At 39.7% G+C, this 14434-nt stretch overlaps 1 protein-coding gene across 2 annotated transcripts in view; it reads left to right on the forward strand.

Annotated features, from left to right (window-relative positions):
- The window catches only part of Inpp4b (inositol polyphosphate-4-phosphatase type II B), a 400041-nt gene that overhangs the window by 295804 nt on the left and 89803 nt on the right, over nucleotides 1–14434 (forward strand). For both annotated transcript variants that reach the window (XM_038312818.1, XM_038312820.1), the window contains exon 16: nucleotides 2130–2307. In XM_038312818.1, coding sequence (XP_038168746.1) covers nucleotides 2130–2307 — 178 coding nt within the window. The remainder of the gene's footprint in view (nucleotides 1–2129; nucleotides 2308–14434) is intronic.

Genomic DNA, 14434 nt, shown 5'->3' on the forward strand with positions numbered 1-14434 from the left:
AACTTGTCTCCCATGCAAAGCTAATCTGAAAATTTGAGAAGGATTTGTTTCTTGTTTGCTTGTCAATAATAGAGTTTGTTCCGAGGCTCAGCTAGAGAATTGTTCCACTCTTTTTTTATCACTTTATGGATAAAGCCGGTGGTAGCGGTGAAGATGTATTTAGAGTAAAGGTCATAGGTCATTCAGTAAGTCACTGTGGTTGGAAGGTAGATTCCCCACCGAATCCAAAGCTGAAGGGAGCCCAGCCTTCCAGCTTCTCACTTCCTTGGCCCAGTACTTCTTGCATACTTGAGCTCTGTCCCAGCTAAGGGACACCTGTGCCTCATTTCCCCAGGCAGCATGCAGAGGATGATGTAATCCACAGATGTGATTAGCGTCTTAATTTCCCTGAGAGGGGAAGTCCTCTCAGGGCTTTGACGGAAAGATTTTCCTCTTGGGGAAAGATTGTTATGATTATTTGTGATTAATAGCATACTTCACGGGCAAAATTGCAGGGTGAAAGCAAGCCAGCTCGACTCACTGAGGAAAACCGGGCTGGGCTGGAAGTGGGCCTGCTAAATTGTAGTGATTTCCCCTGCACACTTCCACACAAGGCACGAAGCACAGCTGGCTCAGAAGGCACCATGGTGAAGCAGGTGGAGCAAGAATTAGGATCCCACGTTGTAGGTGACAAGCATGTCCGCAGAAATGAGGGCTTTGCCCACAGTCCCCACATTTATGTGTTGTGTAAATCCTCAAAATTAGCTTTCTCGCTTTGAACGTGTCTTCTTAATAGAAAATGCTGGTACTTTCTCAGCTAAACAGAACAACTGTACACCTAACCGACATGGATAGATTACTCGGTTTAACTTTTATAAGACAATAGTTAAATAATGTAAATTCAGCTATAGGGTTTTTTTTTCTTCATAGATTTGCCCTCTTTCGAATCTGTTTGTTCACAGAATTAACTTAGATGGAAAATACACACTTGTGGAAAATGTATAAACCAGTGATGGTTTGCTATTACTCAGTAGTTGCTTTATTTAGCCCTGTGCTGAAGAGCATTGCAGGTATCTGATACCGCTCTGCTTTAGAGACGGGAGCAACTAAAAGACTCCTGTCTGCATAGAGAGCGCCTCGCATCTGCTTGATTCATATCCACATAGAGAGACCGAGTGGGTGCCTAAGTTGTGTGTCCGGCCGGCTTCTGTAAGAAGAATACTAAAAAGCGAGACTGGTCTCCTCTATCAGAGCGACTGTGCTTAAAACATTTATTTAAAATTTAATGCAGTTTTTATGAATCAATGAATTCAAAAAGAACAAGCTTGTCATAACTGGGGACACCAGTGTAAAGAGGTTCCTTAGAGACATGAGCTGTTTCCCAGGAAATGAAAAATGGCACGAGTTGTGTGACTGTAGTCTACTACACGGAACGGTGGCACAGACGATGTCAGCTCTGAGCTATGTAGCCACAGAGCACCACATGTGTGAAATTCAGAAGATCTAAGGATCTGGCTGTCAGAGATGTGTTGAGAATGGAAAAAGGCAGGTTTATCTGTACTGGCAACAGACTTTTAGGTTAGGCAAATGAACACATTCTGGAAGTGGATGTTGGTAGCATAGGATGAGAGTACTTGCCAGGCAATGATGGCACACACCTTTAATTCCAGCACTTTGGAGACAGAGAGGTAGGCAGATCTTTGAGTTAGAGGCCAGCATGGTCTACAGAGCAAGTTCCAGAACAGCCAGAGCTACACAGAGAAACCTTGATGTCTCAAGACATGAGAGTAGTCACAAGGATGGACAGTTTCTGATGTGATAGCCTTTCTTTCAAATATTATCGTATCTTTTTTTATTTTGTGATAAAAAAGGCATGTATCTAGCAAAATGTCACAATTAAAGTTCAATTACTGGTTAATATTATATAGCATGTTATCGTTTCAAACATATTATATTAACTAAAGAATTAACAAGATTTAACCTTGATCTTCAGGAGAAAATAGATTTTCATATACCTGAAATGTGACCCAAATAGTGATAATATTGTAGCCTTTCCACACTCTGCTGACTGTGCCTCTGGTTGCTTCTCTAAGCTGGCTAATGTGATGATTTAGTAGTGAAGTCTGTAGTGACACCCATGCTGTCTTTAGGATCGGGTGTGGGCCAACGTGGGGAAGAGCCTCAACTGCATTATTGCTACTGTGGACAAACTGATTGAGAAAGACGGTCATAACGGAGGTGGTCCCGGAGGTGGTCCCGGAGGCAGCAGTGGTCAAGATGGAGACACGGAGCCTTCCCTAGAGAATTCCATCACATCTCACCCAAAGGGTAAGAAACCGCTTTTCGCCAATCATTGACTGAGTAAAGGAAATGGAAAAACTGATTTAGATGAGATAGAGAGGAGACAGTTGTGCCTTTGGTGAAAGATCTGGAGACAGGACTTCACAGTGCTCGGGTATGGATGATGGGAGGATATTTGTGATGGCAGGACTACCTGCCATGTTCATTTTTTTCTTTTAGTCCATAAGCTTCTTGAAAGAGGACCAAGGCATCCTTCAGAGAAGTGGTTCTCAACCTGTGGGCTTTGATCCTCAAAAGACCATTGGGAAACACTGATATTTATATTATGAATTAGGTTGCAGTTATGAAGTAACAGCAAAAAGAATTCTATGGTCAGGGTCCCCACAGTATGAACAACTGTATCACAGGGTTGTATCTTAGGAAGGACGAGAAGCCCTGCTGTAGGGCGTGATACAGTCTCACCTACTTTTACAAGGTCCCAAACGATAGTTGAGAGACAGTCAGCCGTGTGTTTTAACTCACAGATCCTTCAGTACTTTCTACTTCTCACTGTTCCTGAACAGAGTGCAGCATGATACAGGACTTTCACATGATTCTGAGGACCTCTTCTTAGTTATCCTAAGACATAAGAAGGTTCAATTCTGAACATCATCTTGTTGTCATCTCTGAGGGCTATATTTTCATGCAGGCAGGTACACAAAGACACACACATACATATACATACTCATGGAACTATATATGTGTATGCACAGATGACTGTATAGACAGAATCTATGAGCAAAGAATAGAAATTGGCAACCCAATAGATAGTAGATGGATGGGTAGATAGATCAAAAATGACAGGTAACTGCATCCAAATGTTTGCCATACTAATACCTTAGCTAGCAAGTATGATGCACATTTTAACAGTATTCATGTCTTCATCAATTGTTTTCCTATTTTTGTGGTTAATCTATTAATACTAACAAGAACAAAACAATATTGCATGCATTATTGACATCAGTAGTTCCATTATAATCAAACTAGCATTTTTCTGGGTATCTTGTGTTTAGAGGGAATTAAAAGGCATTTCTCTAAAACAAACTTCTAAAATCTATTCTTTTTTTAAAGGAGTCTCAACAAAGTATGAATGAACTTCTATAAAATTAATGTTTCCCCAATTTGTTCTCTTGATGTTCCATTGCTGATATTTCATCATGAGTTAAATATATATGCATGTCAGTGACTATATATGTATATATATATGTGTGTGTGTGTGTATATATATATATATATATATATATAATGAGTTATAGACACACGCATATATCTGCAACAGTAAATGTGGAGAGAGGCCATTGGTTTGAAAGAGAGCACAGAGTGGCACATGGGAGACTTTGGAAAGAAGAAAAGGGAGGGGACAACGATTTAATTATAATCTCAAATAATAAGAGAAATATTTGGAAAATTCCATCTTTCCTCACATGATTAATGATAGACTCCTTCCTAAATTATATTTGGAAATAATAGACTTTCAGAGTTGTCTTACATAGATGGCCAAGCTTCCTGGTTTGTGTACCCACATAGGTGAACAGCCAATCTTCTTTATGCTCACTCCTGCCCTATAGAAATTTCTTACTTATAAATACTATATTAATTTTTAAAGTAAAAGAATAAAGTAAGCCTCAAATTTCACATGAATCACAATGGACACTTGTCATAATTATGTGTTAAAAATTGTATTATTCAGCTTTCTCCAGCTGGAGCTGCATCGGCTAGCAAGTATGAGCTGGAGGTAGCTGTGCTCTAGAAGATGGGATTGGTTGGTAGACTCCAGCAATCACAGAGAGAGGGAGAATGAATCAAGTGTTTCTTGAGGGACTTTCAGTGCAGATTAATTTGAGCAGAAATAAAATCCAATTGTGCTCCATTTTGAAACCCCCCAAACAGCCCAGTGAGGAAAACACAGTTCTGAAATCTGTGAGATGAACCAATTTGCTCAATCTCACTGGAGCGATGTTCCTGGATTGAAGTGAAATGGGGCTGGAGAGGTGGCTCAGTGACCATGAGCCCTGGCTGCTCTTCCAGAGGACCTGACCCAAATGGCAGCTCACAACCGTGATTCTCTTTCCGGGGAAGGACTCCCTCTTCTAGCCTCCAGCAGCCCCAGGCATGTAAACATACATGAAGGCAAAACATATGTACATATAAAATTAAAATAAAAATTAAAAAATTACAGTAGTAGATTATCGATCTGTTCCCCCTCATGGACAGTGATAGTCTAACTATGGTGTAATGTGCACTAATTGACTTTTATATTTTTCTTCTTTTTACTTTATCATATAGACATTTCCTTTTACACTATTTTGTGTGTTATAAAATTCCCTAGATGTTACAATTTAAAGTATAATGTGAAGTTGTTTAATATAGGATATGATCAATAATATCAAAGTTAAAATTTTATTAACATTCTAACTTCTGGTCAACAGCATACAGGGAGTATATTTTAAGTAAGCCATTGCTATGAAACATGAGTCTTGAAAGTAATTCTGTGCTTAAGAATACTTAAATACATTACAGGTGATACTGATTAGCTAGAACGACATTAATGAGTTAAGTCAGTTAGCTAAAGATATTTTTACCTTTATTAATTTATGGTCTTCCTCATCGATTGATTGACTGAAAGAGCAAATAGCTCTTTCAGTTTCTATACTGACTTTTGCCACATAAAACAAAATGGTACAAAAATACATAATGACTTTTTGTTGTTGTTGTTTTGTTTTGCTTTTTGCTTTTTCTTTTTTCCTTTTAAATTATATTTATTTATTTTTCAAGCAATCTTTTCTCATTTTCCGTATCAATCTCAGTTCCCATTCCCTCCCCTCCTCCCGTTCCCATCACATTCTCCCCACTCCATCCCCATCCACTCGTCAGAGAGGGTGAGGCCTTCCCTGGGGAGTCAACAAAGTCTGATACATCTCTTGAGGCAGGACCAAGGCCCTCCCCACTATATCTAGGCAAGAAAAGTATCCCTCCATAGGGAATGGGCTCCAAAAAGCCAGTTCATGCCCAAGAGGTAAATCCTGGTCCTACTGCCAGTGGCTTCACAGACTGCCCAAGTCACACAACTGTCACCCACATTCAGAGGGCCTAGGTTGGTCCTATGCAGGCTTCTCAACTGCTACTCTGGAATCAGTGAGATCCCACTAGCTCAGGTCAGCTGTATTTCTGGGTTTCCGCATCATGGTCGTGACCCCTTTGCTCATGTTATTGCTCCTCCCTCTCTTCAGCTGGAGTCTGGGAGCTTGGCCCAGTGCCTAGCTGTGGATCTCTACATCTGCTTCCATCAGTTGCTGGATGAAGGTTCTATGATGACATTAAGATAGTCATCAATCTGATTACAGGAAAAACCAGTTCAGCCCGGCTCTCCACTATTGTTTAGGGTCTTAGCTGGGTCATCCTTGGGGATTCCTGGGAATTTTCTTAGTACCAGGTTTCTCACTAGCCCCATAATGGTTCTCCCAATTAAGATATCTCTTTCTTTGCTTTGCCCTTCTGTCCTTCCCCCATCTCAAGCGTCCTGTTCTCTCATGTTCTCCTTCCCTTTCCCTTTTCCCTCCCCCTCCCCTTCTGCCCACACTCCCAATTATCTCAGGAGATCTTGCCTATTTCCTCTTCACACCCATAATGTTTTTGAACAAAAATCAATTTTAAAAAACAATCAAGGAAACTTATATATTGGGCCCATGCTGTAGCACAAATTATTATGATAAAGGATATTTGAGATGTGAGCCAATGTTTCCATATATATATATATATATACATATATATATGTATATATACATATACATATATATATGTATATATATGATGTAAGAATCATAAGAGCAAAGATAATACATCACAAGGTCTGTTTAAAGGCAGTAGATAGGCTTGCAAATGCTTTTTAATTTTACTTCAAGTGGCTATAGCATCCACACACTTACAGTATGTTCTTCAAATAAGCTGGAATACACGTCATGGATAAAATGTATGCTTTTATGTCTTACATATCAGTATTCTCCCATAAATGTTTCACGGAAATGAGATTTTAGTGATTGTAAACTAATTTAGCAAAATGGAAACTGCTCTTTTAGATATTCATTTATTATATTAATGTTACAATTAACAAACAAGAGTCTTTGGATATTTGATTTGTTAACTTCATGGATATTCTCATTTAAGTTAGACTGCTAAGAGAGGGAAAATGTTATAATATTTCCTTTCCTCCCAGGCATTACTTATGCAACTAATCATTTTTTTTATCACTGTGGATGCATACATGCTTCATTTTATTTTATTTTATTTTATAATCTAATACCATTACCATTTATTTTGGGCTCAAATCATTGTGTATCCAGCAACTGGAAGTGTCTTTAGCTCCTTGCCACAGTCTTAGGTTCAGAATTCTCCAAGGGCTCTTGCTGCTTTAACCGGATAACTGCACTTAGAATCCACCACTTGGTTTACAGAAACATTTTCCTGTCACAATAGATCCTGAATCTACTGTGTTTACGCAGGTGCTCTCCAAAGCACACCTTTGCCCTTCTGATTCCATGCCATATTGGTTTTAAAAAATTGTATCTTGCTTATGTGGGAAGTTTAACAGTGTAAAATGTATTAATCTATACTATCTTCACAATATATTCTTGATAATGAAATCAGCTTGTTCAATATTCTTGTATTTATCCTTATCTACTAGCTGTAGAAAAAAACTTACATTTTTCTGTTTCTTACAATGAACCGAGTGATTTCCATCATCATCTACTACTTATTGTATGTCTGATATGACAAATACCATCTGACATTTTCACAAAGTCAATATGTTTTACGTGTATTTATTTCTCGGTGCTGTGTAAGGATGTGCATGGCACGCTGTGGAGGTCAGAAGGCAGCCTGGAGAGCTCTGATCCCTCCTTCCACTAATGGATCCCGGGTCAGACTCGGGTCCTTAGCCTTGCTGGCGAGTGTTTTCACCCTCAGAGTCACCTCCTGACCTGTCAGTGACTCATTTCGTCATGCTAAGTGACTCTCATTCTTGTCTTTATAAATTAAGATCTGCAAATATTTTTAAACTGTTGCAGAATTTCATTATGTATCATGTTTTGATTGTTCTTTATATTATGATCTATATTATGTATATATAATATATTATATGTAGATATATATTTACAAATAACATAGATAGATAGATAGATAGATAGATAGATAGATAGATAGATAGATAGATAGATAGATAGGTTTTTTGAGACAGGCTTTCTCTGTGTAATAGTCCTGAAACTAGCTCTGTAGACCGGGCTGGATTTTAACTCACAGAGATCCACCTGCCTCTGCGCACCGAGTGCTGGGATTAAAGGCATGCACCACTATTACCTAGCTATGTTATATTTTTCCAGTTTCACAGTGCTAATCAAACTCTTACTGGATTCCATTTTATTGCCAGCTTCATTTGTGTGTGCTTTGCTTCATTATGTCCAATGTATGTATGTGTTCATGTATGTATGCTATTCTGATAGTCATCTAAGGTGACATACACCCATTCTTTTCCTATGTTCCTCTTCAAATTGTACACATTTCTTTCTCTGATTTTATATTTTTTTCATTTAACAGTGGGTTAGCATGGTAATGCTATTTCGCATTTGCACTGTGTGGATTTTTGGCTGGATTGTTTGCTTAAGGGCTTTAAGATAGATCTTTGACTTGCTTTATAAATTTCTTTCATCATGAATAAGAATAGCACTAAAGGAAGTAAAACTTTCTCTACTGTTTAGATTAAAATAATAAAACAGATTTTTCCAAATGTTTGTATTTATCTGTGTGTGAGTGTAAGCATGTGTGTGTTTATTTGTATGTATACATGTATACATGTGCAGTATATGGGTGTTATGTATATATGTATGTATGTATACATTTGTTTGAGTGTGTTGAGTTTATGTATTGTGCCTATAAATGAGTGTTATGCGTATATGTATGTGTGTATGCATCTGTATGTGTGTATATATTTGTATGTGTATATACATTTGCATGCGTGTCTACATCTATGTGTGCGTGTTTAATGAACACAGATTGCCCTTTATTTCCTGTCCACGTAAACACAATTATGGACAGCTGCTCTCTGCAGAGCACCACATGCCTTCAATTTCATAATAAATTGAGGCTGCAAAGATTAAATCAGTGAATATTAAACTCTTAGATTTTGATGTGGACTTAACGATTATGTAATTAAGCCTCCCGAATTATATTAAGAAGCTTTACCTACAGTGCCCCTGCCAATTCCAGCCTAGACCGTAAAGCGCAGCTGTGGTTACAGGAAACACGAGTTTGCTTCCTAGTGCAGCGCACTCTAGACAGGGATCCAGCTTTGCTTCCTTTAATCCTGCCCACTGGCCCAGATGCAGCTCTTTGAAATAAACACAATTTCATTTTCCTTTTCCACATTAAGCCAAAATTGTATCTGCAAACAACCACCGTGTCCTGTTTGGATCAGCATTTTGGGGGCGGCATCTTTCAAAGGAGCAGACTCAAGGCCTCCCCCACATAGTTGCTTTGCTCAAAGCCTTTGCTCATTTGTCTTGACTTTCCCTAGAATCGTGCGGTGACACACAAGCCTCTGGTAACCACACAGCAATAGAGGGAATCAGCTCCCTACTCTAGTTACTGCTGATTTCAATGATATCTAAACTCATAGCATCTGCTTCATCAGCTGCCTTTTATTACGAGTAATATGGACTGGTGTAGGCATTTTGTGGTTTTGTGAGATTTAAACACCATTTAAGCACTACTCTATGCTAGATACTGTGAAATATTAGGGGCTTCAGGGGATTAAGAAGACCCATCCTGATGCTGGTGCAGAGATAGATGTCCACATGACTGCAGTATGAAACACTTTTGAGACTGCTCTCTAATAAAGACTTGTGTCTCCATCCATCATATCTACTGTCCCATTCAGGCTGATCTTATTCACATTTTATACACATTCCCTTCCTGGCCATGGAATTCATCGGTAACAATGATAGGAAAATAGAACTGAGACACAACAGGTCCTGAGACACAAGGCCCACAACTGTGTATGTTTGAATATTTTTGTTGATCTTCGTTCTTTGGGTTGTGCATTCAGTTCCCTTCATTTCAATGCCTTTCTCAAAGGCACTGTGGTATGCTCTGGGAAAGGGCAAATATCCCAAGCAACTGGATTTTCTGCCCTAATATACCAGAGTGTAAGCATGTTCAAATCAGCAGCAAAGTTTCTGTAGTAGAGTGTGTTCCTTGAGCCATGCAAAGCTGTGACGTCACAGAGCCTACCAGGCTTCATGGGGTCAATCCTGAGTGTCCAAACACTATTGATAAAAATTACACCAAAGACTGCTTGCCTGTGTGGTAAAGCCGACTTTCAAAGCCTCTTTCTTCTCTCCTTCCTCGCGAAAATCCTGTGGGGGCAGATTGGTCATTGAACCTCATTTCATAGATGGGATTAAACAATTCCTCTTAAATCACAAAATTTGATTCCAGTCTGGACAGAGTGCTTTCTAAGTCAGAAAGAATCTGGAGTTCTTAGACTATCTCTTGGGAAAGGAATGTGTAAGTTTCAGTAGTTCTGTGCCTGTGGATTGCTCGGCCTGTGTCTTTGCCCTTGACACTTTACGGTGTTGTCTTAGTCACAGGACAGTGTAACTTGCTTTGCTAAACCATCCCCTATTTTACAAGCCCTCGTGATTAACTCCCATGTGTCTAGTTGAAGGGTTTCAGCCTGCTCTCCTTCCTGACTACTTCATCCTCCATTCTGATATACCCTGAAGTCAGAACTCACCTTGTGCTTTTCACTGCCAGCCCTTGAAGGTGGTGCTGCTCCACCTCGCACAGGCCAAAGCTTGACATCCGTGGTGTGCTTTCCCTGAGCTGGCGACTTCGGGTCAATGCAGTTGGCTCTTCCTTAAAGACAATTCAGGACCCTGGGATAATGAGCCAGACATCTGGACTGAAATTTCTGGTGCTGATAATGGGTTTGTTTCATTGGTGAAGCCCGATGGGGTAGTGTTGCCTGTGCTGGGGTGTGGGGATCTGACTCGTGAGTTCTACTGTGCCTTCTCCTGTGGATGCCTCTGACTGGCAGTGTCTGTCCAGCCTCTCCACCGTTACCCAGCCAGAAGGACTTCACATGTCCACTTGCCTAAGGGAAACTATATTTACTGTGGAGTCAAGGTCAGGCTGGGATCTTTGAGGCTTGGCACCCACATATGCCCATGCCCAAGGGAAAATGACATGAGAAAGTAAATTAAAAGTACCAACCACGGTGGCGGGTCAGCCACAGCACCGCTGTGGAAGAAAAGAGAACGTTTGTTTACAGCCCTTTGAAAAAAGTCCCAGGATTTCATTTTTTGCTGGCTTCTGCCAATTACGCTGCTTCACTTTCTGTAGGGCTTGCGAGCACAGAGGCCTGAAGGCATCATGCAGGAAAAAAACGAGAAGGAAGCCAGGGAGTGAATGGAAACCAGAGCAGACTAGGAGGGCGAATCCCTTCAGAAGTGGCCACCACTCTGGTACAGCCTGTCCTTTCCACAGTGGGACATGGGCTAGGCAGGCCAGAAGTTACCATCTCTTAAGATTTTTCAAGTAAATCAGAATTTTTTATAATACATCTCAAGGTTTTAAGGATTAAAATTATTAAAACATAAAAACCAAGTGGAGTACATTCTCAGTCTGAGGAAGACTGGCTCATTCTCATTAGCAATTCTTTTGAAAACTCCAAGTCTCTGACTGATTATACAACTGACCTAAATGCTACCCCCACTGCCTGACTTGGCTCTGTGAGAAATATGTCAAGTGTTATAACTTATTACTGAATCTCCAGCACATAATATAATTATTGACAAATACAGAGTTCTTGATAAAGATGGGACTTTCTTTATCAAGAGTTCTTGATAAAGTAGAATAAAGATTCTACTGCCTTCTCTACATTTCTCACCCACCAGAAATGCTCAGACACTTTATGTTCTCAGTGTGTGCATATTTGCAAACATGGGAAAGTACTGATCTCCTGAGAACTTGTCTTTTATACTAGGTAAGTATTTTAGTGACTTTAGCCATATATAACAAATCTACTTTGCCTTTTAAAACTACCAAAAATCAAGAACAAAATTTGGTTTCTTAAGGGACTTAAATAATAATATTGAATTCTATGGATTTCTACATATTGAATGAGTAAAATTTTATTATAATAAAAATACCCTTAGATTTGGCTTTAAAAATTCACTCTTGAATGGCTAAAATGACTTCTATACTATAATTATAACCACTTAATAGATGTATTTAGAATCCAATAGGACTATATCTGTTCTCCATAATGGTAGAGTTTCAATAACATTTAAATGTAAGTTAAATTTGGAAAGACTATTTCTGTAAGAAAATTATTTTTTTAAATATTATATAATACATTAAGATGTAACATAGCTATGTGGGACAAAGACAATACTTGGCAGGTGCACAATGTCTTCTTTACTTGTTTGTGTGGCCTTTGAAAATCATTGAGATTCTTTGAGGCCACACTCTTTTTCTGCCAAATGATGATTATCTAAAAGAGAAAGAAATAAAGGAAAACTTCCATTCTGCAGTTGTATGATGGCAAAAGAGATACCACATATTTCTAAAGTCATTCAACATGCTTTATTTAGGTAACTATTCTGTGTCAGGCACTGTTTTAGACACAGAAGATAAAATATGGAATAAAGCAGACAGAGCACTTGCCCTCCTCGAGTTTGTTTTTAGTAGAAAAGCAATAACTAGAAAACAGCCTGAGAGATGGCGGGCATTATATGACATCGGCGGGTTGATGGAGACAAGGTATTGGAGCAAGTAAAAGTACTTTGAATGATGTTCTTGGTCCAAGATTGGGATAATGAAATAATCAATTGACAAGGACTTCATTTAGAAGTTAATGTTTGAGCAAAGATACAATAGATAAGGGGGATCAGCCAAGATATCTGGGGGAAGGATTACTGGATGCAGAAAACAGCTATTGGGCACATGTGTTTGCTGTATCCAGAAAACATCAAGGTTCTAGTAACAACAAGTGGAATGAGAGGCAAGAGAAAAGATGAAATTCATAGGTAAACCCTGGCAAGAATCATCTCTGACGTCTTTGCAGACTCTATTTTTACTCTGAGAAAAATGGAAAGCAATTGAGAGGCTTAACAGTGATTAACTCAGTGCAATAGAGAGAAACAGAGCTGTGCTGCAATTAGAATGTAGCTGGAGAGAGTCAAGCCTACAATAGACCAGTAAGACACCAATGCATTCATATAGGTGAGGCATGACACCATTCCTGGCACAGAAGGGATAGCACAGTTCTGAGTGCCGTACCTATTTTAAGTATTATTTAATGGGGGTTTTCTGATAATTTAAACAAAAGCATGAGAACTGGCATCAAAAATAACTAAAAAGCGTTGGCTGGAACAACTGAAAGAATGAATGTTCCATGTGTGAGTTATAGAGGATTCTAGATGGGATAAATCTTGTGGAAGGGCGTGTAGGAATTCACATGGAAGGTGTTAAGTTTGACATGCAGGCATCAGCTGTGACATTAGATCCGAGAAGCTGGGGCTCAAACAAACAAATGGTAATTTATTCAAGAATATCAATAACGTGCTGAATTTTCAGAGACCAAGGGAATCATCTATGGATTTTTCCTGGGGAAACATTAGGAGATAAGAAAGAAGTGGATGAAGCAGCAGTGTCTTATTTGAAAATCACCCGTGAGTTCGGACTGTGGCGTCCTGAAACACGGGGTCAGGTGCACCAAGCAACGCTGGATTGAGGCATGACTTTGAACTTAGCATGGCGGAAGCCCTTGGCAACAGTGAGTGGATTTTACTTTAGTAGGCAAGGATGAAAGCACACTGGAGAGAACTAGGAGGAGAGAAAGTAAAGGGCCTGGAGGCAACTGTTTATTCCTTTAAGAAAGGTGACCAGTGAAGGAAACAGACAGGCTAAGAATGACAACGGAAGTACCGACAACTTATGGCTATATTTAGAAGAAAAGGAGGTAAACATAAGTTTCATGTTTATTTGCAGATGGGAATAAATTAGTAACAAATGCAGCCTTGGGAGGGAGGAGAAAGCCATGCCAGAAAGATGCTCCTAAGTGGGTCTTAGCGATGAAATCCAATGCATCCAGAGGGGAGTTGATGATATACACTGGAGAGCTCGGTTCGTCTTCAGAAGGAGGAAGAAAATCAGGACATGAAGGACAAATGTCAGCGGGTCACACAGAGAACTGTGAATATTTCATTTCCATCCTACAGAAGATTATGAGCATGAACTCACAATACTCAGGGGAGGATACTGTACAATCATAGTGGATGAGATACAGAGCCAAAATATCACTATCACCTCTGATACACTGCTAGACCCATTCGAGGCTGGATGGTTGTTCTCAGACTTAGCAATAACCTGCAGTAGGTTAGGAAAGGAGAGATGGCACTTTCCACTCAGGAACATCAGGACATGTGACTATTGAATAGAACATCCTAGTAAATGTATGTTCACATTGCTGTTGGCTAATTGAGTACATGTTTAACATTAATAAATCTAATCTATGCACACAGTGTTCCAGTTTTATATGTATAAAGAACAAATGATCTTGTGCACTATATTCCACTGGCCTTGAACATCACTAAAAGTAGTTGGTAGACTGAGGGTAAATACACAGACACTTCCTTCCTGTGGTTGACAACACTCTACGCAGTCAATGCAGCCCCCACTGCAGCTATGTTCTCAGCCTCGCATGCAGCCATTGAAACAACAGAAGCTATGTAATGCAGACAGCCTAGTCATTTCTAGCTTTTCCATGACCTCTGGAGCTTCTTTCAGACATTCAGCCTACTTGTAGGCTAGAGCCTTAAGACTTGTGTTTATTCAGAGCCAAAAGGCAAAGTAAGGCCACGGAATGTGAGTCTGGGACTCTTCTTGGTCCGGCAGAACCCAGATCCTGAGCTTTAGAGCTACACCATTAGCAGGGCTTGTGTGAAGAATGGACCAGTTGCTGGACACTGGCTTAGCAGGATGCACAGTAGGATGCACGAAGGCTTCCAACTTGGGGCCGTGAAGTAAGAAGTTTAACCAGAGCTTCAGCTGATGCATG

Source organism: Arvicola amphibius, chromosome 15, assembly GCF_903992535.2.
Source record: "Arvicola amphibius chromosome 15, mArvAmp1.2, whole genome shotgun sequence".
Classification (NCBI taxonomy): domain Eukaryota; kingdom Metazoa; phylum Chordata; class Mammalia; order Rodentia; family Cricetidae; genus Arvicola; species Arvicola amphibius.